Source organism: Hippocampus zosterae, chromosome 4, assembly GCF_025434085.1.
Source record: "Hippocampus zosterae strain Florida chromosome 4, ASM2543408v3, whole genome shotgun sequence".
Taxonomy (NCBI): domain Eukaryota; kingdom Metazoa; phylum Chordata; class Actinopteri; order Syngnathiformes; family Syngnathidae; genus Hippocampus; species Hippocampus zosterae.
The window spans coordinates 1,470,866-1,496,152 of record NC_067454.1 but is presented as its reverse complement, the minus strand read 5'-3'; the positions used below and the strand labels follow the sequence as shown (position 1 = coordinate 1,496,152).

Sequence of the window (25,287 nt, the reverse complement as noted above, 5' to 3'; positions counted from 1 at the left end):
CATTTGTTTATTTTTTTTGGTTTGTCTTTACAGTGCTGTGTATTGTCCAAAGGCGGCCCGGTAGTCCAGTGGTTAGCACATCAACTTCACAGTGCAGAGATACCGGGTTCGATTCCAGCTCCGGCCTCCCTGTGTAGAGTTTGCATGTTCTCCCCGGGCTTGCGTGGGTTTTCTCCGGGTATTCCGGTTTCCTCCCACGTTCCAAAAGCATCCATGGCAGGCTGATTGAACACTCTAAATTGTCCCTAGGTGTGAGTGTGGGCGTGCATGGTTGTTTGTCTCTGTGTGCCCTGCGATTGGCTGGCAACCAATTCAGGATGTCTCCCGCCTACTGCCCGAAGTCAGCAGCAGCACCCCCCCCCCCCCGCGACCCTAGTGAGGGGGGGGGGGGTCGATCCTTTTCTGTTGCTGGTCCCTCTCTCTGGAATGACCTCCCACTGAACATTTGGCAAGCCTCCTCGCTACCCATCTTCAAAGCCCTCCTCAAAACTCACTTGTATTCTTTAGCATTCGACTCAGCATGACTTAGATTTGTTCTTGTTTTTACTGTTCGGTGCTTTCTACCGCCTTTATTACTGATTTGTCTTACTGTTTATTGTGCATGTTAAATTGCTCCATGTACAGCACTTTGTATGCAGCGATGGCTGTTTGAAAGTGCTCGAGAAATACTCTTGACTTGACTTAAATATTCACTGTGAACTATCATGTGTCAGTTTTACAATAAACTGGGAGTGACGACTCAACAGCTTGATGCAAGTGTGCTGCGCCTCTTACGCAGGGACGTGCATGTACATACACACTACCATATGTCTTTCCATACATTGTATGTTGAAAAAAAAAACACATTATAGACGTTTGATGAACTTGTATTTTATTCAGAATCGCACAACCCAGTGAACCCTCGGAATAATTTCGACACTTTTCAACAAATCTAACTGCCAACAAGTGCCACAAGATGGCAGCAAAGTAATACTGTTGCATGAATGAAGTCCCTCCGTTTGGCAGACAAAGACATGGCCGTAAGGAGCGTTTTCGTTGCTTTGGTCTAAGCCTAGAACAACAACTGGTTGCATTAAAAATAATAACAGGATAGGCTGCATTTTTAAAGACATGAATAGGCGAACGCTGAACGGAGAGCGAGCAGGGGTTCACCACACACTTTTCCATTTCACCATAAAAACTCAAATCTTTCTGAGCTCGCACCTTTTAGTCTTTCTTCACAGTTTTACTGAAAGTGCTGCAGCTTTACTGACTGCTGCTTGTCCGACCGGCACACTTATGTTTGTTCATCTGGTACTTATAAGAGAACTGTTCATCACACACACTGCAACGGAATGGCTTCTCCCCAGTGTGCATTCTCCTGTGTGTTGTCAAATTGCGACTTTGGGCGAATCTTTTGCCACAAACGAAGCAGGAATAGGGCTTCTCTCCAGTGTGCGTTCTCGTGTGCAGCACCAATCCTGAACGTTCACGGAAATGTAAGTTGCAGACCGAACAAGCAAAAGGTTTCTCTCCCGTGTGCGTTCTTGTGTGTATGTTCAAATGTGCCTTACGAGCAAATCTTTTAGTGCACAGTGAGCAGGCAAAAGGTTTCTCGCCAGTGTGCGTTCGCATGTGAACGTTCAAGGGTCCCTTGCGTGCAAATCTTTTTGCACAAACAAGACAGGCAAAAGGTTTCTCTCCGGTGTGCGTTCTTGCGTGTGTAATTAAATTGCAACGCCTACGGAAACTTAAGCGGCAGACTGAGCAGGCGAAAGGCTTACCCTTCGCCTTCTGGACAAATCTTTGACCATCGTCTGAAGAACTTAATTGATTCTCTCCATCGTGCGTTCTCGTGTGTCTTTTTAGTGACGATTTCTTGGAAAATGTTTTGTCGCACTGAGAACATGTCACCCATTGTATGTCAGCGTGACATGTCACATCGGTGTCAGAAGAGTGTGACGTTGTGTCGTCACTGTCTGATCGTGGAGCGAAGAGGCTGTCTCCTGGGGATCCCCCACATTGATCTTCATCGCGCTCTTTTCCGTCCTCGTCTTCAATCTTCACAATGACACAAGTGAATGGCAACTCGGTGATATCAGACTCGCCCTCTTCCACTTTGACGTGGGGGGGCTGCGACTCCCGCTGCTCCACCCTGGAGCGCCACTGCTGTTGTTCTAAACGACGCTCTCCTTCATTGACGTCTGCGGGTCACGAGAAGACAAACGCACATGGCAAGACAATTTAGTGAGGCCAAGTGAGTCTAAATTGCCGGAGAGGTGATTTTGTCAAGTCAAGCTTTCGAGGTCCGGGAATCACACTCGAAGTTCAGTTTAAGGCTATTTCAGCAATTCGGTCGCTCAAAGTGCAACGCCAGCAATTTTCAGCAGTTTATGCCTCATTCATCGTATCGTGACATCAAAGTGGGTTCTCAGGCGTGCACAATAATCACGAGGGCACACCATCGGAGCTCCAAAGTGGAACCAGGTTTTGTTGAAACACTTAATGCAAATAACGCTCTTAAACGTACGTTAACAATTTTTATTACAACCAGACGACGTTCCAGATAAAATGAGGGGAAAAATGACAATCGTTGAAAATGCAAAAGTAAGCAACGAACAAACCCGCGGTGTGCAACACGTCTGGAAGCTCGCTGAGCCCGGCGTCCCTTTGATGCTGTGGCTCGATCTTCTTTTCTGGTCGACAAGGTTCCTCCTCGTACTCTTCTTTCACGCGTTTTGCACACATTGTCACACGACAAGCACGACACCTGACACACCCACTTGAACTCTGCTCCGCGATGCGTTGATTGCAAACGCGTCTCTTCGTTAGCGGCTATCAAGCTAGGCCGTAAACTGAGCAAGCTCGGGAATTTCCAACCGCCCCCCCTAACGAGTTTTCCCGCACATGAAGATCTGATAACTGATCCTTAGACCGGAGAGGTCGTGACGGGACGTACTGTGTCAAGGCTTTGCTACGTTCAGTACTTATTTAGGAAGATTTATTCCGTCAAGCTCGTATGGTTCGGTTACTCAAACCGAAGCAAAGCTGAGGCGGAAGTAGTACGGCAGATCCATTTGTTCAAACTGCATTCTACCACCAAATCGGCGAGCTAAATTAGCTGAGATGCACGGTGATGTCAAAAAACTTTTATTCGCAGGATGAAAACAGTTTCAGTTAAACCGAATTAAGGAAGAAAAAACAGTTGTGATGAAAAAAAAAACAAAAAGACAAAGCAGTTTTCAGTCAACAGTGCCTCCTGCAGGTGTGGAGGTGTCATTTCAACTTTGGTCTACTGTGTTTCCTCTTGTGAAAGTTTGTATGTTCTCGATGTTCCTGTGTGGGGTTTCTCCAGAACTCCGGGCTCCTGAAACACTCCGAATTGTCCTTGTGTGTGATGGCATTGCAAATGGTTGTTTGTCGACATGTGCGATGCGATTGGCTGGTAACTTGTTGAGGGCGTAGCCCACCTACTGCCCGAAGACGGCTGGGAGAGGCTCCAACCCAACCCTGAACCTCGTGACGATAAGCAGATCAGGTTATGGATGGATGCAACCTCCAAAATTGTATTACTATTGAAGATTACAGAGCAAGCGAGTGAGTGGACACACTAAAAGATGGAAAATGATATTCACTCATGCCTGTGAGGAATGTTTGTCATAAGTAAAAATACATAACTATCTCACAAAATGACTTCACAAAATATAATCTTGCATTTGATTCGGGATAACTTGTCCACTTTGTTTCATCACAGCTTCAGTGGCCGCTGCTCTTCTCACCAGCACACTTGTGTCTCTTAACCTGATCCTTACGGGAGAACGTTCTCTCACACACGCTACAACCGAACGGCTTCTCGCCAGTGTGTATTCTTGTGTGGGATGTCAAGTGCACTCTTTGAGTGAATCTTTTACCGCACACCGAGCAGCAAAAGTGCTTCTCTCCGGTGTGCATTCTCTTGTGCTCAGTCAATCCAGACTTATCGCTGAAACTTAAGTTGCACACTGAGCAGGCGACGGGGTTGCCTCCACTGTGGAGTCTTGCGTGTCTTACTAAACTCGTCTTAGCGGAGAATCTCTTCCCACAAACTAAGCAGGAAAAGGGTTTTTCTCCAGAGTGTGTTCTCATGTGTTTGGCCAATTTTGAGCGCTCACTGAAACTGAAGGTGCAGATGGAGCAGGCAAAAGGTTTTTCACCCGTGTGTATGCTGGTGTGCGTTCTTAAATGCCCCTTGATAGAGAACCGTTTGCCACAAACCAAGCAGGCAAAGGGCCTCTCTCCAGTGTGTGTCCTGGTGTGCCTTCTTAAATGACCCTTGATGGAGAAGCTTTTCCCGCACACCGAGCAGGTAAACGGTTTCTCCCCAGTGTGTATTCTCATATGAGTTGTTAAACCACTCTTTTGAGTTACTCTCAGACCACACACTGAGCAGGAAAAGGGTTTTTCCCCATTGTGTATTCTTGTGTGCACGTTCAAATTTCCCTTATTCGTAAATCTTTTACCGCAATCGGAGCAGGTGAACGGTTTCTCTCCTTGATGACTCCTCAGGTGAACCTTCAAATTCCACTTTGAACTAAAGGTTTTCCCACACTGCATGCATTTCACATGCTTCTTGTCCATGTGACTTGTCTTATCACCTTGAGAATCTTCATCATCATCATCATCATCATCATCAGTGTCAGGGGAGTATGACGAAATGTCGTCAATTTCTGATAGTGGAGCTAAGAGGCTCTCTGCTTGTGGCCCTTCACAGTTGTCTCTGTCACCTTCTTCGTCGTAATCATCATCTTCACTCTTCACAATGACAGTCAATGGAAACTTGGTGATCTCAGCCTCCTCCTCTTCCTCTTTCACATTAAGCGGCTCTACCTCCTGCATGTCAAGATGAAGAACTCCTTCAGTGGCGTCTGCAGGACACAAGAAAACACAAAGTAACGTCAAACTTTGCTCCGTCAAGTCCCATGTGGTGACCTCAATGTTTTTGGCAATGTTTATCAGGAACATTTACAATGATAAGGGTCAAGTAGAGCAGCTCTGTGACTGTAAGCACAAAAAAAATCATCTGTTGTTCGGATGACAAACACCACCACAAACAATGGGAAAAATCCAAGGTCATCCACTTGGATTCTCAAGGCTCCACCTAATCACGAGGGCACATAATCAGAACTATTGTACAGATTCAGGATGTTAACGTGGTCATAGTAAATGTAAATTGAGTTTCAATTTACGCCAGTGATTCATCGCAAATATACAAGAGAACCCCCCCCCCCCCCCCCACCACCCACCGATCCCAAAAAGCTGCAAATGTCAATCGAGTTTGGTAACGCTTTTGGAAACTCCTTTGCATCATGGGATGCATGCTAACTGAGGCTGTGGCAGATGAGGCAATCGCAATTGAATCGCTAATTTTGGACATAATGTCATGTGGTGTCATGTCTCCCGATTTTGAGAAGACCTTTATGAGGATAAGCGGCTTGGAAAATGAATGAATGAAAAAAAAACGAGCGTGACAGATTCCCAACACAGGCGCCGTGTTGGGAGTCACCCCCTGTGATAATTCAACGCACAAATGAGACTTTACTTCGATCGAAGTTACATTAAAACGTTTAAATATATAAAATAGCAACTAAACAAGTGAGATGAGGAAGTGAACAAACCTGATTTGTGTAATAAAACTTGAGGCTTCTTGAAAACAGCGTCCAGTCGATGACGTTGTCGCTCGTTCTTCTCTTTTATCCCAGAAAGTTCCTCTCTGAATTCGTCTTTTGCACTTTTTGCACACATTTACACTCGATATTCACAACACTTTACACTACTTAGCGACTTGTGGAAAACAAACGCCTCTTTGTTAGCGGCTAACAAGCTAAGCTAAAAAAAAGCTGAAGAAGCTTTAACATGCAGCCAAACGAATTTACCCAGACACAAACAATCCATCGGGGATTTTTGAGTCTAGTAAAGTAGCGATGGGTCGTAATGTGTCGAGTTCCTGGAATGACACTTAACAGCGTGTAGTCATCGGGAAGAGGCTGCAAAGGTTTCCGAGGAAAAATCGCGACATCCAGGAAGTGATTTTTGTGTGATTGGCTCACATCAAATGACGTCACAGAATCGTCCAAAAACCGCAGACGGAATGTTTCTGAACAAATTTAAAGATTAACTGTATTAGATATTTTTGTAAAATTATTCGCTGTTAAATTATAACGTCGAAAAAATCCCTGTTTGACTGTCAAAATCCATAAATCGGGATTACTTGCTTTGCTAGTATTTTACAAGTACAAGTACCCTGGCACGTAATTTGTCCAAGTAGGTTTGCCGTACTACTTTCTATTGAGACACCCTTCCGCATCCAAGTCTTTACGATGCCACATAAACTTCACTATTTTCCAGAATTAGTAGCGTACGTACTGCGGTGTTGACACGTGAAGTCCATCACGATTTTACTGGACTAAAACATCATTATTTCGATATCTGTGTCTCGACAAAGTAATTTTGTTGCGCGTTAAAGCTTCGCGGCCTAGCCTAGCTTATTTTAGCTAAGATGCTCGCTGCAAACAAAACGCAGCCCTTGTGCACAACACGTCGCTCAGCAGAACGTGTTGTGATTGTCGTGTGAAAATGTGCGCAAAACGCGTGAAAGAAGAAGCGTACGAGGAGGAATTTAATCTGTCAAAAGAAATCGATGGACAAAGATGGGACACTGTTTTCAAGGGGACTCATCCTGTTTTACACGGAGCAGGTTGGTGCTCTCATTTTCACTTGTTTCGTCAGTACTTTGTAGAGGTGGTCCAGGGAGTAAGTCGCATGTGCAAGTACTTTCTTCGAATATTTGTTTTCATTCGCAATCAACGACAGACATAGACACAAATATACTGTATATTTCTCCACATTTAATAACATGTGTAGTACACTGTATGTAGACGTGTAAAAGTTAATCGAATCATCAACACTTAATTGTCAAATTAACTGACAAATGTTCTATAGAATGCCAAAAAATGGCAACAAAGTCCAAAATAAATTCAAAGTGTCAAACTTCCCCGGTTTCTTTCATCATTAGACAATATCCAATGACCAGCAATAATTGTTTTGTTAACAGCACCCATGGGCGTGTGTGGGGTGGAGTACTTGCAAAAACATTTAAATGCAAAATCATTTTTTTAAAATTCTATCATTTGATTAATCAGTGAAATAATCAATGGCATAATCTATTCTGAAAAAATATATATTTCCAGTAGGGTTACTGATAACCACGGAATTGATGACAGGCGTTTGCTGTCCTGGAACATCATTGCCTGTGCGATGTGTGAGCGGCAGTCTCTTTCGCAGCGGTCACATGTATGGATTGTCTGTGTTGAGAGATTGTCACAGCGTTCTCTCGGATTCGCTTGTAGTTGGCTTAGCGTCTTTCTCCTCCACCCACAATTGCCATCTGCGACATTCTCCCAGTGTCATTGACAGATGAGCACGAGCAATAGCGTCCCTCTTGCAGAACTGCTAACTGCTGCAACACCCAATTGTCTGAGGATCGGGGAAGGATATCCTAAACATTGCTAATCCTTAAAAGATGATACGCGACGACATAGTCACAACATGAGAAAAGCTGAAATTAACCAAACCGTGTGGGTTTGCCTTGTTTTGCAGACATCAGTAAATATCTTGAGCAGCAGCGAATCAAAGAGGAGTTGCCGAATCTATCTCACGGGAGAGCGGAAGGCATGCCAGAGGGCCCCCACGTTAAAGAAGAAGAGCAGAAGGATGAAATCACAGAATTTCCGTTGACTGGTGTCACTGTGAAGAGTGAAGGAGGTGATGGAAACCAGCGTGAAGGACCACAATCAAATGGCCTCTTACAGTAGCTTCACCAAAAGAAGGTGACGATGTCATGGCGCATCCTTGTAAAGATGAGGGACATTCGAAAGGTGGAATGACTCATCACACGGAGAAGAAATTCCTCAAATGTTCAGACTGCGGCAAAATGTTTTCCAACAAGTTCTCATTGACGAGACACACAAAAAAACACACTGGGGAGAAACCTTTTGTCTGCTCAGTTTGTGGAGAAAGGTTCTCCTTAAAGGCAGGATTAACGACACACACAAGGAGCAGGCACAATGGGGAAAAGAGTTTTTCTTGCTTGGTATGCACGAAGAGATTCTTTTTGAAGAGTGGCTTGACAAGGCACACGAGAACGCACACTGGAGAAAAACCTTTCGCTTGCTTCCTTTGTGGTAAAAGGTTCTCCTTAAAGGCAAACTTAACAACTCACACAAGAAGCAGACACAATGGAGAAAAACCCTTTGCCTGCTTAGTTTGTGGCAAAAGATTCTTTTTGAAGACCGGTTTAGCGACGCACCTCAGGACACACACCGGGGAGAAACCGTTTGTATGCGCAGTTTGTGGAAGAACATTCAGCCAAAATGGAGATTTAAACATACACACAAGAACACACACGGGAGAAAAACCTTTTACCTGCTCAGTTTGCGGGGAAAGTTTCTCGTTGAAGGCAAATTTAGCAACACACACAAGAAGGCACAATGGGGAAAAACCTTTTGCCTGCTCAATTTGTGGCAAAAGATACGTTGGCAGAGGAGAGTTAATGATACACATGAGGACACACACAAGAGAAAAGTCTTTTGCCTGCTCCGTTTGTGGTAAAAGATGCTCCAAAAAGGCAAGTTTAACAATGCACACAAGGACGCACACTGGGGAGAAACCTTGCACCTGCGCAGTTTGCAACGCCAGTTTCAGTGCGCGGTCAAATTTGACTCAACACATGAAAACGCACACTGGGGAGAAGCCCTATTCCTGCTTAGTTTGTGACAGAAGATTCTCTCGAAGCTCCGCTTTAAGAATGCACACAAGAAGACATGCAGAAGAAAGAGAAAAGCGCACCGGTGGGAAGAGCAGCAGCCAATAAAGCTGCGGAAGAAACGGAGGCTATGTTGGAATTGGGAATCATTGACTCGTGCTACCCCGCAGACCCTACAAAGCGGATCCTCGGTCAACAAATGAATGCGTTAAACGACCAATTCAGTTCATGCTCTGAATTTTTTATTTATTCATAAAATGCCGCATTGCACCCACTGTTTTTGGTTTTGTCAAAATGTTGCTAGTAGTGTTGTTTGGGTGGCTAATTGTGTCACCGTTGAAATAAAGGGACTCATGTTCAAACGTGAGAAAAGCGTTCTCCTTACCTAATCTTTACTATTCTAATCATCACACATTTAAATTGCTTTGAATTGATTTGGAGGATTACTGGTTGTTTTGGAAATGGAGAGCCACTTGGGTACTGTTGGTAAAGATAAGGATCTTATAATTCATGATATGACAAGGTAGGAAACAGACAAGATACTACATCGCAATAGACAACACTTGATTGCTATTTGTCTGATTGTTATGTTTGTTCTCTGATGTTAAACATTAAAGTGTGGAAACTATGCAATAAAATAAGAACTTTATAAAGGGTGCAAATAGTTTTTCATTCGCTGCTTTGTGAAAGGAAAGAAACGAGACGGGTACCGTATGAGTGATAAAAACGTGTTTTTAATTTTAGATAGAGCAATGCTTTGAAATCGCTTTCAGTTTGCTAAGTGAAATATCAAAAAGCCTTGTTCCAGAATCATATAATGCTTGCTAGATTCATAAATAATGTAAGCCCCCCCCGCCCCCCGTCCCCACTCACCCCGGTGGCGCCTGTTGTGATGCCTTTTTTTTGTCGTCCTAGAATAAAGTGTAATTGCACAGCCACTACAGTAGGTGGCAGTGATGCGCTCATTGTCGAACGCGCACACGGAACAGAGCAGGATCCTGTCGTAAAATGCAGTGACCAACTAATACAGAGACACCATGGGAAAACACTTAACAATGATGAAAAGAAAAGGCAGAGAGACATTCAAAGGCAACGTTAATAAAGCCTGTAAGTTGATCTTTCCGTTGTTATCTTTAATGTTAATAATGATACAGGGTTCTGCAGAAGTGTCATTATGACATTTTTAAAGACAAATGATACTATTTATCATCACAATGATGAATGTGGGTGCAGAATTTTGTCTTCTTTTTGGTGGAAACATAAGAGAAAATTTAATATTTTCTTCTTTTTGGTGGAAGCATAAGAGAAAATTGCTGAGAAGCAGGAGAAAAATTAAGAAATTGTTTCAAATTTACTTCTATCTATGTATGTATCTATCCGATCCAATCCAATCTATCGATCTTCGCTAGCTCGCCAGCTAGCGTGTTTGTCTCCTGTAATTTGGAATTGAATTGAAAACGGGTAACTAGTAACTGTTTGGGAAGACATTTTTAGAACTACCCCCCCCCCCATCCTGATATTTCATGTTGAGCAGAAAGTAAAATTTTCGGAAGTAGGCAGCTAATGTTATTTCGGAATTATTATTTATTTCAACAGGCAATGGCCACCATACTCCAGCACAGTAGGTGGCGGTAATGCGCGACCTACTTGCCAATAAACAAAGACATGGAGTGAATGTGACGAAACACTCTCCGTGACTGTTAGCCATTTTCAAGTCGGTCATCTCGCACGCCGCATTTCGCCGGAGCCGACTGTTCAAAGTGGAGACCTTTTCCGAGCTCAGGCTAAAGGACAGCGCACTACCATGTCAACGGACCATTTTCAAACGAAGTACGCCTCCTTTATGGAGGTTCTGGTGAAGAGTACTATCGCGGAAACAACCAAACTTTTTGAAACGGTGGTTGACGAATTAAAGACAGAAATATCGAAGCTAAAAGCGGAGAACGAGGCCCTCAAAACGACATGCAGACAAAAGACGGAAGCGAGAACCTTTGAGATCAGTGACTCTGGTCAAAGTAGCCTTTTGACGATGCAGGATTCTGCCGTTCAATGTGGTGAGTATACGAGTATATGAGGCGTAAGTTATGCAACAAAAATATGTAGTTATTCCAAGAAACAACCCAATGAACGTTGTGTTCCTATGTACAAATTCGGGGCTTGAGAAGCAACCAGGATTGCCCAGGAATGGAATTCCATCCTGCTTAAGTGTACCAGAAACTACTTTCCTGAACATCGCGGTGCTTGAAAACCTTAAAAGGAGAACTAGATTAGTTCAGCAAGTGTGTGAACTAAGAATACTAAAAATGAACTACATGCACTTGACGACAAAGATTGGCCAGAAACGATGACGGCATTTGTTTCTCTTAAGGTATGATGGGGGAAAAGGGACTCATTAACCACTCCCACGTTTTAATTGTGAACCTTTGTTTGTGTTTTTTTTAAATGGACACAAATAAAGTCAACACAACAGTTTTTTTTCTTATCACTTTGATAGTACTTGTTTTATGTTGAGAGGGAAGAAATTTCATCTGTGCTGTATGTTAGACATACAGTAAATTTACTGGTTACTGTTGCATACTAGTTATATTTGATTTAACTGCAGCATTTGATACAGTGGATCACAGTATTCTGCTGGCTCGTTTGCAGCACTTGGTGGGCATTGGCGGTCGTACTCTTGAGTGGTTTAGGTCCTATTTAGCTGACAGAACCTTGTGTGTCAGCTTTGGCTGCTCTGAGTCACGTACCGCTCCTGTATCATGTGGTGTTCCACAGGGCTCAATTCTGAGGCCTCTGCTGTTCTCTCTGTACCTGCTCCCATTGGGTTCCATCTTAAGGAAACATGGTATTTCCTTCCACTGTTATGCAGATGACTGTCAGATCTATGTCCCACTGAGCAAGAAAGACGCCTTCTCATTAAGGCCACTCCTATCCTGTCTGGAAGAAATCAAAACCTGGATGGCACAAAATTTCTTGAATTTCAATGAAAAGAATCTTTATATTCTTTGCATTTTACCATCCGACTGCGTTGCGTCACGTAAATCATATTACATCATATGTGTAATACTGTAAATCGTATTGTTTTTTGAATTTTACTCATTGCTCGCTTCGGGAAATGGACGAAACACTCTGAACGTAATGTTTGCAATGTATCAACATACCCTGTCCAAGTGGCATCGTCAGTGAACTTAAGAATGTTCACTTCAATTTGTGTAAACGTTTGTAGACCGTGGCCAGCTTTTTCTGTTCGTGGAACCAGTGGGGCAAATCATAAACCAAGAAGGTGAACAATGTCAAGAAGAGGAAGTGGTGTACCTTCTGCTCAATAATCATGACAGTGACACTCTAGAAGAAGGACATTCAAGCCCGACAGTTTCACTTCCAAACCACGAGGTGCGTATGTGTCCTGTTGTAAAAAAAAAACGAAGACCGCAAGCAAGGTGGAGCATGTTCATTTCAAGAGTGAAATTTGTACACCAGACTATTCAAAGTGCTGGGTTCTCTGTTTTGTCATGTGCTGTCATCACTTGGTTGCATTCACATATTGGCATGCTTTCAAGACCGTATTTTCTGCACTAAAAGGCGCACCTAAAAGCCTTCCATTTTCTTAAACGTTCACAGGGCGCCTTAAAATCCGATGCGCCTTGTGTATGATTATTACGGTAATATGTCGACCCCAAAATTCCTTGAGCGTAGCTCCATCTAGTGGATGCATTGTAGATTGCATCTTATAATGCGGTGCGTCCAATATATGAAAACAATTCCAACATAGGCCATTCGTTGAAGGTGTGCCTGATAATCCAGTGTGGAAAATACAATATGTTTATTTACATACGTCCTTTATAATTTTTATTAATAAACCTCGGTATAATTGGTGTGATGTAAATATTTATAGCACGACAGTGCCTTCTGTCCTGAATTATATGCAATATTTGTTTTCTTTCTTCTGTTTTAAAGGACTCAGAACCCACTATAGTCGGCAGAAGCGTATTGTGTGCAGGTGAGAAGTCAAAACTGACGTAGAATATCGACACAAATCTTGAAATTGTACTTGAAAAGGTTTACAAACGTGACATGTCTTGTCCATGTTAAGTCTCTTTTATCATTTACTTTCTTTTCCCAGATCCACCACCAATATCCGCGTGTGGTTCTGAAACTGCTTGCCCTGAGATTGACCGGCAGTGTTCCAACGAAGAGCTCAAAAAACACCATGGCACTCAAGTGGCCACAGTTCACACTAGTTTGGAAGAGGATCGCAATTTACGCGTTGCACGGAATCAGTCAACAGAGGCAGCAAGTTATCTTAACTCACTTGCTACGAGTGACAACATGGAAGCGGCATCCGATTCCGCTCAAGCATTAGCTGCACTGGGCGCCCAAGAGTGGGAGCCATCATAGGTTCGAATGACGCGACCGTCAGGTGGGGAAACGGAAGTCCATGAACAAAACGTCCAGTCAACAACGCCGGACAGACTGCCGGGAGAACAAATGAAATGTGGCGTGATGGACGATGAAACTAGGTGGGAAACAGAGGGGCAAGAAAACAAATCCGGGAAAAACAGAAAATGGCCCTCAGAAAGTGTGAAACGCCTGCCAAAGGAAACACTTTTGCTCCCTTCAACCGTTGCTGACGGTGCGCTGCCCGATGACGCGAACGGTTCATCTGGTAGTCTAACGGCTTCATCGTCACAAGCGCCACCGCATCCGCTCAGGGCACGTAAACACTCGGTCATGCTCCAGGACGCGATGCTACTCGTTGAAGCCATGGGTCAGTCCAAGAATCGTATCTCGGCACAAGAAAACCCAACAGCCCAAAGCCGGTGTACGCCCTCTGTTGCGCCATCACCTCACCAGGAGGTGGCACCGCAGTCACCACCGACCACCAATGAAAGCCACCAGGGCGCAGAAGAAGAGTCACCAAGCGAGACAGACACTCGTACAACGGAACCCGGCAATTCTCAGCCCCTCGGTCGAGATCCTGCGGTGCCCCATCCAAAATACGGCCTTGAGCCTTCTGTCATAACCCCGACGTCTTTTTCGACTGCTGCGGTAAGCAACTCACTTGAGCATCCTGGAAGTGTTTTGGCAGAAGCATCGGAGACGACGGCGGACTCGGACCTCATCCCCCTAAAAATGGTCGATTTTTCCCAAACGCCATCCTCCAATTCCCAAGGTACGATTGCCCCGCTGTCGCCAAACCAGATTTCAGCCGTCGTCCCGACAGTTGCTGCTGCCCAAAATAAGTGTACGTTACCCGCGTCTTCCTCCGCCGGACTTCCTCAAGGGAAAAACGACGCTACCTTGACAACAGCGGATCCCTTTATGACGTCGGAACCAACGGTCGGCTCAACGGAGCAAAGCCCGGCAACATTGTCAACTGTGAATGTACCGCAAAAGTGTTTTCCACTCCTTCCGGTCATTCGACTGAAGAGGCTATCGTATCCGGTATTGTCCAGTGGATCCGTTTCGGTTTCACAGCTGCTTTCTCGTGAAAGCAAATCTGAAGTTGTCCCACCGGACTGCACCTCATCTTTGGTCAACGACCAGGCACCAAAGACGATGCCGCGTCCATCCGGAGCGACTGCATCATCAAGCGGCGCGCGTCCCGAAACCAAAAATGCGTTTGTTGCTCAAACTTCAAGTGTCTCTTGGGTGTCGGAGAAGGCGGGGCCAAGCTCCGCTTTGAGAGAGGCAGCGGCCCCTGCTTTGTCTGCTTCCATTGCGTCTGAACCAGTCTCGGAGAAAACCGTAGACCTTGGCAAGACCGGGCTTTCCGCCGAATCTCACCGAGCGTGTAAGACGGTTACTGCGGATGAGAAAGGAATCGGCGATGTGGAAAAGGACTTGCTATCACAAAATGACTTTTCAAATCCTCTCCAATCAACCCCGATCACCAGGGACCTACCTGAACCTCGTTTACAACTGAGGAAAACCGAGTTCCTTGCACGGTTGGCAGTGACGCCTGTCATTCAAGACGCCAAAAAGGTCATGCACGACTTACTACTCTGCCTCGAACCGGGTTTGTGTGAATCATTAAAAATCACGACGTGGGTTTTGTCAAATATCAGGCCTTGAGTTGGCCGTTCCAAGCGCTAAATATAATGTTAATAAGCATTAATCCCATCAAGGAACCATCGGTAGGCCATGGATTCGCAGTTTTTAGGATATTTGCCTAAACCCTGAAAAAGTCGTCTTTTGAATGGTTCATACAGATTTAATCTGACGAGTAACCCGTTCCTGAAAATGTTGCAACCGTTTGTGTTTGTGGATGGCACTGCACTGGAATAATCTGCCCTCCTTCTTGTATTGTAGACTTCGAGCTCGGAGTCTGCGGATGGCCATAGCTCCCGTCAAGGGTCCGGTCGCAGTCGCATGAGCAAGTCCCACAGAAAATCCTTTTTGGCCCGTCTCGGCGTTCACCTGAAAGCGTGCCTGCGGGCTAAAAGAGCCAAAACAAATGCGCGGGCACTTACGGAAGAAATGGATATCCCTGGAAGGTCCACCAAGAACCCGAGATTAGAGAACGCTGGCAAGAATGGACACGAGTCCACACACGAGCCTGGTCCTCTTCCCACAAGTCACACAGCCAGTTCCTTGAGTCCCGCTGGGCCACGAAGCGAAATGGAATTTTCCCCAGCGAATCTTGGCAATCGGCGACGTACAAATTTCGGTTCGCCCGAAAATAAGACTCCATTTGAGGCTGCGTCTGTTACCCGCCGCAAACCAATTGTGAGTTTGTATAGGCTAGCCCTAAAGTCAAACTCAAGTCCGGTTCAAAACATCACCATCCCTTCGAAGACTAAATTCCCAGCTAAGACTCGTAAGAGGTCTCTCTCGCCAAAACAAAATGCCAGTGTTGAAAAAATCCGTGCAAATTGTTCTCCGAGCCCGTCTGCCCGTGCAAAGACTTTGCCTTCTCCTCCAAGGATGAAATCAATCGGAGCCCGTCCTCCACCCCGGTTAACTCCCGTCAGTCAGGCTGATTCCCGTTCAATTCCAAATGACCCCAGACCTCAACCTTGCCATTCCAACTCTTGCATCTTCTCGAGAGGAGAGAAAACCTGCAAGCAAGAATCGGATACGTTCCTGGGCAAAACCGCTTCTCCAAAATGGACTGAAAATGGGGCTGGTTCCAGTAAGATTGAAGCAGCTACTGCCGAGAATTCCAGTTTGAATCAAAAGTCTCCTGCGGAAGAAGATAACGAAGCAATGCCGCCGGAGCCTCGAGCCGCCGTGCCGCCCATGCGCCCTCGATCCGGCAATGGGAAGAAGCTGCTGAAGAACCAGTGCGAGGACTGCGGCCGCATTCTGAGCAGCAGCGCAGCCCTGGAGAGCCACGTCAGTCTCCACACCGGCCACCGGCCCTTCCCTTGCGCGCGCTGCGGCAAGAGCTTCCCCGACGCCAGGGGTCTGAAGCGGCACGGGCACGTCCACTGCAACGGCAGGCTCCATATTTGCCAGCAGTGCGGGAAGGGTTTTGTCTACGGTTTCGGCCTCAACAAACATCTCCAGATGGTCCACGGCAAACGGAAGCCCTTTGTCTGCCAGCTCTGCAACAAGGCGTTCTTTACAAAGCGAGACGTGGAGACCCACATCCGAACTCATACGGGGGAGAAACCGTACCACTGCCACCTGTGCGAAAAGAAGTTTGTCAGGAGCGTGGAGCTCAACGCTCACCTGAGGTGGCATCGCGGCGAGAAAAGACACTGGTGCCCGTATTGCGGGAAAGGATTTTTCGACCAGAACAACCTCAAGAGGCACAAGTATATCCATACTGGGGAGAAACCACATTCTTGCCCCCACTGCCCGAAACACTTTACACAGTCGGGACACTTGAAGAAGCATGTTAAAAATGTGCATAAAGTGCAATGATGAGTGAGCCTGTAGGAATCTTTTCATACTAATGTCTCTTATGATAGCTTTTTTTTTGGGGGGGGGGCGGGTAACAATAACTGGTCTCGGTTCATTACTTATTGTAAGTCCGGCGTATGTTAGTTTTATTGACAGAATGTGTAAAGCGATGAAATGAATCGACATTTCTGCCGTGTTTGTCGTAGACGCTAAAGGCCTGGAAACGTTCTCAGAAACGTTTGCAGCAATCCGGATAGCTGTCGGTGGATGAGGCGCCTCGAACGGCAAGCTCATCAAATCGACAAATGTTTACATGCGGGTGCTGATAAGAAATGGATGGTTGAAAAATTGGGTGCTTGTTTTTAGATAGGCCGTTTTTCTCCAGTGGCTCAATGAAAACGGGCCGCTCCACACGTGTGATGGATCCGATGCGGATTTTGTGTCAGCGTTTACAACTTGTGTGCGAAGAAAGAACTTATCTCCTAATTTCTTTGTGATCGAGGCTCTCGCTCTCTTTGATGATGCAGTGTGAATGGTTGAACAAAGAGCCCGCTTGGGGTCTCTGTCTCAAGTGATGATTTTGGAGCTGTGAGGGTTCCGTGGTACGTATTTATTATATAAATAAACATGATAAATAAATGGAAGGCACAAAGAATTCCCATTCTTTTCATGTCACCAAAAGGAAAATGCTATATTGGGACCAATATAAGTATGGAAAATGACCTGTATCAGGATATACGTTTGGACCATATGCCACACTTTAAGGTTGAGTGCGTTTTTTTTTGTACAAGTACTAAATTGCATTTTTGCGTTGTTTCGCAAAATGCGTTTCTATGGTGACCAATCCAATATACTCTCAACAGCACGATGGTCTGATTTGTTTTTTTTATTTTTCCATGTTGTGCCTAATTGCACGCTCGGTGTTTTTCATTTGACAAGGCGAGATTTTCTGAAGGGTTTCTGACAGAAATGTTCACTTAGTACGAGTTTCCGGGTAGAAAAATGTTGAGACTGCTCTCAAGCCCAAGGCTCGCAGCGTTTTTCTATCGTTTGTCACGAGTAAACGGTTTCTCCGGTGAGCTCTTGTCACTTTTCAAGCCAGCCATTTTGTCTCGTCGTAAAACTGCATGCAAAGCAATGAGTTGCTATCACAAAACTACATGGAAGAACAGCTAATACTGTACTTCAAGAAGAAAAAAACAACTTAAGAACCGTGTACAATTAACAACAATTTCATGGGAAAAGTCACCTAATAAACTCAATGGTCCTCGTAACGCGCGCACGTAACAGATTTGCGCTAATTAGGCCTGATTTAAGTGTCTCCCTCCGCCAACGCACCTTACCAAATGATCGAGATCGTTTGCTGATCATTTGAATCGGTTGTGTTACATTGAAAACGGGCACGATACGGCTCTCGTGGAGTCGGGCGTTCCCTCCAACTGCAGTCGGGGTGAAAACATCCACATTTTGCATTAGGCCCATTAGCGTCGATTATTTTCAACAACATTAAGGGTTTGGGGGCTCCACATAGGTTCGACGTGTTTTAACGTTGGATGACGTTCAAATAGGTACAAATACAAAGGAATTTACATTGGGTTAGTTGAGTTCCTCTCGGCTTCGCGTCGTCAATACGCGCAAAGAATTCTGGGACATCTGTCCCAAGTGCGGTTGCTGTACTACCATGAGCGTTTGTTTTGTTTGTTTTGAAATGGAAAAACTACACGAGCTTAATTTACCAACTCTGAATAAGTAGTGAACGCACTGAAGTCTCAACACAGGACGTTCATCGCGACGAGACTTAAATTGTTGAATCTTAGTTCCCGGTGAATCTCTTCTCTCGAAGTCTCTCGAGCTAGTTTAGCTTGCTAGCAGCTAACAAAGAGACGCGTTTGTTAGCATCGCCTGGCTAATCGGCGCTCAAGTGGGAGTCTACGGCGTTGTGATATCGTGTGGAAATGTGTACAAGAAAGACTGCGGACTACAAGGAGGAACTTTTTGCAACGGCCGAGGAAAACGAGACACGACGCTTCCAAGTTTTCCAGCAGCCTCGAGATGTGCTCCACAGAGCAGGTTAGTTCAATTCATCTTCTTTCTACTAAATGGCATATTCACAAATGCCGTTCAACAATATATTGGAACTGTTAAGACGATCCAGAAATGTGAAAACTTTATAAAACTTTGTATATGTGCGGAGGCGGGGTTAATCGCATATCTGCAAGTCATACCGAGTCCCAGTTACTCTCCCAAGAACGAGTTGAGTCCTGAGCGGGGCTGGACTGGAGCCCCTTACTTTTATTTTAATATTAATGTCTGAACGTCATCATTGTTACATCGGGCCTGCCAAGATGTTTATTTTTCAGTTTCATCAAAATGGCTCAGTTGTGCTCACTTCACACGTCATAGATCTACGAAAATCGGGAGGCATATGGAAATACCCAGGACCTACAAAAGGTCTTTGACGTCATACTGTCATGCGCCAGAGTTACGAGGGCCCTTCATAGCTGCTCGTAGTTCTTGTTTCATTTTTTTAATTTATTATAGTTTTAATAAGCTATCAGTTTTGATTTTTTTCACGGTTAATTTTGTTTTATAACTCGGTCACAGACCAAATTAAGCTTGTCAGTCAAGGTTCCACCCAATGAACAAATGAACATAACGGGGTAGGACTAGATACGTTTTTTTACTTCTTCCTACTCCCTTGAACACAATAACTGTGTTGAATGAAGACTGATTTCTTTCTTTTTGACGATTTTATTTACCTTATTTTCTGTCAAATTATTACTGTATACTGTATGTTTTATGTTCAATAAACAAACCAAACCAACAACAATGCACAATAGCAAAGTCGCAGGATGAGATTTGACTTCACCAAGCCACGTGTTTTGTCTTCTTGCATCCAGCCACCGTTTTTGAAGATCTTTGCCCGGATCAACATGAACCAGAGGACCTCCACATTAAAGAGGAAGAGGAGGAAGAGCCACTCTGTGTTAAAGAGGAAGAGGAGGAAGAGGAGGAAGAAGAAGATCAGCTCCACTACAATATAGAAGATGAGGAAGACGAACCAGAGAGCCCCCGCATCAAAGAAGAAGACATCACCGATTTGCCATTGACTGTTGTCTATTTGGAAAGTGATGATGATGACGACGACGAAGGTCAAAGTGAGAAGAACGGAGGGACAGAGCTTCGAAGGAGCAGCCAAAGGCACCGCATGACAACAGGAGGTCATGGCGACCACTGTAGAGGCTCACAAGCTGACAGCCTTTTTGCTCCACTATCAGATAGTGACGACATGTCATCACACGTTCCTGATGGCGACGACGACGACGACGACGACGACAATGATGATGACTATGAAGCTGGAGATGATGATAATGAGGAGGATGAGGATGAGAAGGATGAATACATAAAAGACGATGTGACGTGTCACACTGAGAAAAAACACTGGAAATGTTCGGAGTGTGGAAAAACATTAAGCACCAAGCGTGTTTTGAAAGAACATATGAGAATACACACTGGAGAGAAACCTTTTGCCTGCTCAGTTTGTGCTCAACGATTCTCTTTTAGGGAAAACTTAAAAATACACACAAGAACACACACCGAGGAGAAACCTTTTGAGTGTTCTTTTTGTGGTAAAAGATTTACTCAAAAGACAAATTTAAAAAAACACACACGAACTCACACAGAGGAGAAACCGTTTGTCTGCTCAGTTTGTGGGAAACAATTTACTCAGAAGTCTAATTTAACTACGCACACAAGAACACACACTGGAGAAAAACCGTTTGCATGCTTGCTTTGTGGTCAAAGATTCTCTGTAAGGGGAAACTTAAGACGTCACACAAGAACACATACTGGAGAGAAACCTTTTGTCTGCTCAGTTTGTGATCAAAGTTTCTCTACAAAGCCAAACTTAACGAGACACGCGAGAACGCACACAGAAGAGAAACCTTTTGCCTGCTCATTTTGCGATGAAAGATTCACTTTACAGACCAGTTTAATTACACACACGAGAACGCACACGGGGCAAAAAACATTTGCCTGCTTGGTTTGCGGTAAAAGATTCTCTGTCAGGGGAAACTTAACAAGACACGCCAGAACACATACTGGCGAGAAACCTTTTGCTTGCTCTGTTTGCGGTCAAAGAATGTCGACAAAGGCAAATTTAACAACGCACACACGAAAGCACACTGGGGAAAAACCCTTCAGCTGCAGCATCTGTGAAAAACGTTTCTTAAGTAAGGCTTACGTTACAAGGCACAAGTGTACTGGTGACAACAGTAGTGATCAATGAAGTTTAATAGGCTGTAAAAACTGAGTATTCACGGTGAGCTGGAAAGTGTTTGTGATCCTGGATCAAGTATGACAGTGTATTTTGGTGATGTTAAGATGCCAAATCAATAAATTAATCAATGACAAAAGACCCATGGTGTATTGTATCCCCATCTGCAGTGTTTTGAGTTTTTACAAAAGTTGACATACTGCCAAGATGGGCTTGAATGTCAATTTAATTTTTTGTTTTGTTGTTTTTTTGGGCAGTTTCTGTGAACCATTCATTTCCCAAGGGAGGATACTTGTGCCCTGTACTTTGCATGGACTTTTATAAACAATATTTGGCGATACATGTTATCATTTACTTTGGAGTTGTGTGTTTGTGCGCGCGCATGCGTGTGGGTGCACGACTGGAATGAAATATGAATGATGTAAAAAATTATTTTATTGCAATAAAAAAAACAGTACACATTTATTTTCTCCTAATAATCAACAACTGTCCTTGCCCATCTTTGTCATGATTGGTGTTTATTTAGCACTCGAAGGTGAACTTTACTTGAATACTGACACACAGGACAAAAGACAAACATTTAATCTACGAAAACCAAAATGATCAACCGAATCATACCGTTTTGTGTAACGAAAGTCCTCCAAGTAAATTCTCGTGTGATGGAACACGCCACAGACGGGTACTGTACTTTCTGTTTCTTGGCTGGATTGTCTCCACAAAAGGTCAGACGAGGAACAATATGCAGAAAGAAAATTGAGCTCAGTAATGCCGCCGCTGTTTAGACTGCAATGTTATGTTCTTTTTATTTTCATTTTTATATGAGGGGCCGGCCCGATAGTCCAGTGGTTAGCACGTCGACTTCACAGTGCAGAGGTACCGGGTTCAATTCCAGCTCCGGCCTCCCTGTGTGGAGTTCGCATGTTCTCCCTGGGCCTGCGTGGGTTTTCTCCGGGTGCTCCGGTTTCCTCCCACGCTCCAAAAACATGCGTGGCAGGCTGATTGAACACACTAAATTGTCCAGGTGTGTTGCAACAGGGAGACTTGGAAAACATGCAGGACAGCAGCCCTCCAGGACCTGAGGAAATGCTTTACTGGAAAACTCACATATAAAACAGAACAGAATTAAATATTGCATGTGTAAACACCAAAATCCTCCGCTAATCCATTTATCTTCATCTACCTAAAGTCCACTGTGCGTAGAGTCATGCTAAGAGAAAATGCACAGATGTGAGCGGAGTAGTCAGAGCAGAAAACCTTCAAACAATTGCCACTTTATAGAACAAAAAGAGCATACGGCAAAACTTAAGACACGTATCACTGGAGCTTGTCGGGGGTAGGGACATACTTGGCCTCATTTTCTCACTGTTCATTAGACTGCAGCAACATCCAGTAGAGCTCAGTGCTGCAGACAATCGTCACAAAGCATCGCCCCACAAGTGTTGTGGCTTGTCAAAATACATTTCGTGCAAATGCACTCACTTCAGTGTCCTTATTTTTGTTTTGTTTATTTTAAACAAAATTCTACCATCAAACTTGCCTGTATAGTGTCCAAAGATAACACTGCACCAAATGGGGCTGCTTTGCTCAGTCAGGAACATGGTGTCATGAATTGATACCGGGTTTAAAAAAAAATACAATAAAATCTCAAGACCACCAAAGTATTCCAAAGCAGTCATTGTCACGTGTAAACTTATCCTAATGCGGAGCTTCCGCGAGCATCATGTGACCATCCTCTTAAGCTCCTCCCACTCTCTCTCCTAGGCCTGGCAGCACTCATGGCAAGAACGTAGTCAGAAATGGAACATGAGCTGCTTCAAGATCCGTACTTTGCGTAGGATCACGCGTACGCGTTTCCATCTCAGCTCAAAGTGAAAGTTTCTTGAAATTTTTTTGCAAAGCTTCATTTCCCACTGCTATTTTCACCGGCACACTTGTGTCTCTTAACGCGATCCTTACGAGTGAATCTCTTTTCACACAGGCTACAACTGAATGGTTTTTCACCAGTGTGTATTCTCATGTGTTTCTCCAATATGCACCTTTGCGTGAACTTTTTACCACAAACTGAGCATGAAAACAGTTTCTCCCCAGTGTGCGTTCTCGTGTGTCGAACCAATCCCGTGCGATCAATGAAGGTTAAGCCACAGACCGCGCAAGCAAAAGGTTTCTCTCCGGTGTGCGTTCGCGTGTGCCTTGTCAAACATGTCTTCACGTGGAATCGTTTACCACAAACTGAACAGGCAAAAGGTTTCTCCCCATCGTGCGTCCGAGTATGCCTTATTAAACACGTTCTCACAGTGAAACTTTTACCACAAACTGAGCAGACAAATGGCTTCTCCCCAGTGTGTGTCCGTGTGTGTGTTCTTAAACTCCCCTTTAAGGAGAAACTTTTACCGCAAACTGTACAGGCAAAGGGTTTTTCGCCAGTGTGTGTTCGTGTGTGTTTTTTTAAATCTGCCTTGATACAGAATCTTTTCTCACAAACTGAGCAGGAAAAGGGTTTCTCCCCAGTGTGTGTTCGTGTGTGTTTGATCAAATACGAACGCCTTCCAAAACTTAAGTTGCAGACGGAGCAGACAAAAGGTTTCTCTCCGGTGTGGATTGTCATGTGATACGTTAAGGTACTCTTATGAGTCACTTTCAGGCCACAAAGTGAGCAGGAAAAAGGTTTCTCTTTCGTGTGCATCCGCATGTGGATGTTCAAATGTCCCTTATGACTAAATCTTTTGCCGCAAACGGAGCAGGCAAAAGACTTGTCTCGATTGTGCGTTCTGGTGTGTCGTCTCAACGCGGACTTGTTGAAAAAGCTTTTGTCGCATTGAGAGCATTTCACGTGTTGGTTATCGGTGTGACCTGTCACATGACCTCCTGCGTGCTCATCAGTGCCATGGTCAGTGTCAGGAGAGTGTGACAGCGGAGCCAAGAGGCCGTCTTGTTGGAATCCTCCATAGTCTTCTCGATCACCTTCTCCATCGTCGTCGTCGTCATCATCATCTTCACACTTCACAATAACTGTGAATGGAAACTCTGTAATATCTAACTCCAGCTCTTCCTCTTTAATAAGAGGGGGCTCGGGCTTCTCTTCCTCTTTCACGTGTTTGGTCCCCTCTTTTGTGTGACGACACTGTGGCTCCTTTTCCTTTTTAATTTGGCGTGGCTCTGGCGCCTCTTCATTTTTGAGGTGGGAGGGTCCATCCTCCTCCTCCTCTTTAACGGAGGAGAACTCTGGCTCCTGCATCTCTGGATAAAGATCTTCTTCACTGGTGTCTGGAAAAACAAGAAACCGAACCACATGTTCTTACAATGCAACGGGATGTGTTTGTGGTACTGTACAGTATTTTATTTGTATTTGTTCTTGGTTTTTGCTTTGCTTACTCGGCTGTCTAGGCCAAGTTGGCATTGCAAATAAAAAATTGTTGTCAATCGCCTCGCCTGGAATAAAACTGAAATGAAATAAAATAATATCAACTTGGATTCTCAGGGGTCCACATCGTCATGAAGGGACACCATTAGATTTTTCAGATTGTTACATTTACGTAAACCTGTAAAAGTAGCACATCCACCTCACAGCTCTGAACGTAAATGCACGTGAGGAGTTATTATTTGTAAAAAGAGAACTCCCACAGCTGACAGCGCTGTTTGCCTTCCCGGATTTTCGAGAATTAAGCAATAGGCACAATTATGTTGTTACGAAATGAAACGAGTTCGTGAACAAGGTCGTCAACAAAACGGACCCGACCTGCTCCGCATAACACATCGTGAGGCTTCTTCAAAACGGCGTCCAGTCGTTGACGCTCGCTCTCCTCTTTTGTTCCACAGCGTTCCTCTTCGTACTCTTCTTTCACACTTTCTGCACACATTTTCCAACGACGATCACAACGCTTTACGGTCGCACTTGAGCTCTGCTTCGCGATCGGTCGACGCTATGCGCGACTCTTTGTTAGCGGTTAGCAGGTACAGCTAAGCTAGCGAGAAAAGCGTTAACGCGCAACGTGAAACGTTTTTATCGAAGACGAAGATTTAATTCATGTTATTTTACTCCAGGTAGGTAGTGATGGGGATGCTATGTCGAGGCTGCCGTATGTTCGGTGCAAATTCAGTTGAGTTATTTAGTGTGGTGCGTTTGGTCAACCGAGACGTATACGGAAGTTGAACGACAGAAAAAGTTGTACGGCAAGCCAACTTGGACAAACGCACTAAAAGCGGTAAGGAAACGATGGTTGATGTGGAAGAAAATGTAATTTGACAATCTAGCAGGAGCAAAACAATGAATTGATGTCGGCGGTAATTAGGAATAAACTATATCTTCTACTATAATATAGACACGATAAGTGAACGACTGTCTTATTCTCGCGAGGGCCTAACCCACGCACTGAACTACCCGCAG

The 25,287-nt window shown here is 44.6% G+C and overlaps 7 protein-coding genes across 9 annotated transcripts in view; 4 read left to right on the top strand and 3 right to left on the bottom strand.

The window, feature by feature from the left end:
- LOC127599038 (gastrula zinc finger protein XlCGF57.1-like) overlaps positions 1-25,287 on the top strand; it is an 83,222-nt gene that overhangs the window by 19,863 nt on the left and 38,072 nt on the right. The window lies entirely within an intron of this gene.
- LOC127599086 (zinc finger protein 771-like) lies at positions 883-3,254 on the bottom strand. Its single transcript, XM_052062758.1, has 2 exons — positions 2,604-3,254; positions 883-2,183 (listed from the first exon to the last, which is right to left on the bottom strand). Exons 1-2 carry the CDS (start codon positions 2,725-2,727, stop codon positions 1,246-1,248), a joined length of 1,062 nt encoding a protein of 353 aa, XP_051918718.1. The 5' UTR covers positions 2,728-3,254; the 3' UTR covers positions 883-1,245.
- LOC127599060 (gastrula zinc finger protein XlCGF52.1-like) lies at positions 3,408-6,061 on the bottom strand. Its single transcript, XM_052062720.1, has 2 exons — positions 5,634-6,061; positions 3,408-4,883 (listed from the first exon to the last, which is right to left on the bottom strand). The coding sequence occupies exons 1-2, from the start codon at positions 5,758-5,760 to the stop codon at positions 3,736-3,738; spliced, it is 1,275 nt and encodes a 424-aa protein (XP_051918680.1). The 5' UTR covers positions 5,761-6,061; the 3' UTR covers positions 3,408-3,735.
- LOC127599089 (oocyte zinc finger protein XlCOF22-like) lies at positions 6,183-9,432 on the top strand. 2 transcript variants are annotated; one of them, XM_052062761.1, is made up of 2 exons: positions 6,183-6,279; positions 7,615-9,432. In XM_052062761.1, exon 2 carries the CDS (start codon positions 7,856-7,858, stop codon positions 8,885-8,887), a length of 1,032 nt encoding a protein of 343 aa, XP_051918721.1. In that variant the 5' UTR covers positions 6,183-6,279; positions 7,615-7,855; the 3' UTR covers positions 8,888-9,432. The 2 variants fall into 2 exon arrangements, with proteins under 2 accessions (XP_051918721.1, XP_051918720.1); XM_052062760.1 differs by lacking the exon at positions 6,183-6,279 and adding an exon at positions 6,286-6,712.
- Positions 10,470-17,492, top strand: LOC127599013 (uncharacterized). The gene is made up of 5 exons (XM_052062632.1): positions 10,470-10,833; positions 12,003-12,169; positions 12,734-12,776; positions 12,900-14,761; positions 15,089-17,492. The coding sequence occupies exons 4-5, from the start codon at positions 13,181-13,183 to the stop codon at positions 16,646-16,648; spliced, it is 3,141 nt and encodes a 1,046-aa protein (XP_051918592.1). The 5' UTR covers positions 10,470-10,833; positions 12,003-12,169; positions 12,734-12,776; positions 12,900-13,180; the 3' UTR covers positions 16,649-17,492.
- LOC127599046 (zinc finger protein OZF-like) lies at positions 18,254-23,690 on the top strand. Of its 2 annotated transcripts, XR_007961993.1 has the most exons (3): positions 18,254-18,697; positions 19,528-22,351; positions 22,449-23,690. XR_007961993.1 is itself a non-coding variant. In XM_052062695.1 (2 exons), the coding sequence occupies exons 1-2, from the start codon at positions 18,583-18,585 to the stop codon at positions 20,913-20,915; spliced, it is 1,503 nt and encodes a 500-aa protein (XP_051918655.1). In that variant the 5' UTR covers positions 18,254-18,582; the 3' UTR covers positions 20,916-23,690. The 2 variants fall into 2 exon arrangements, 1 of the variants encoding a protein (XP_051918655.1); XM_052062695.1 differs by having other exon boundaries at positions 19,528-23,690.
- Positions 21,700-25,069, bottom strand: LOC127599047 (zinc finger protein OZF-like). Its single transcript, XM_052062696.1, has 2 exons — positions 24,640-25,069; positions 21,700-24,167 (listed from the first exon to the last, which is right to left on the bottom strand). Exons 1-2 carry the CDS (start codon positions 24,758-24,760, stop codon positions 22,804-22,806), a joined length of 1,485 nt encoding a protein of 494 aa, XP_051918656.1. The 5' UTR covers positions 24,761-25,069; the 3' UTR covers positions 21,700-22,803.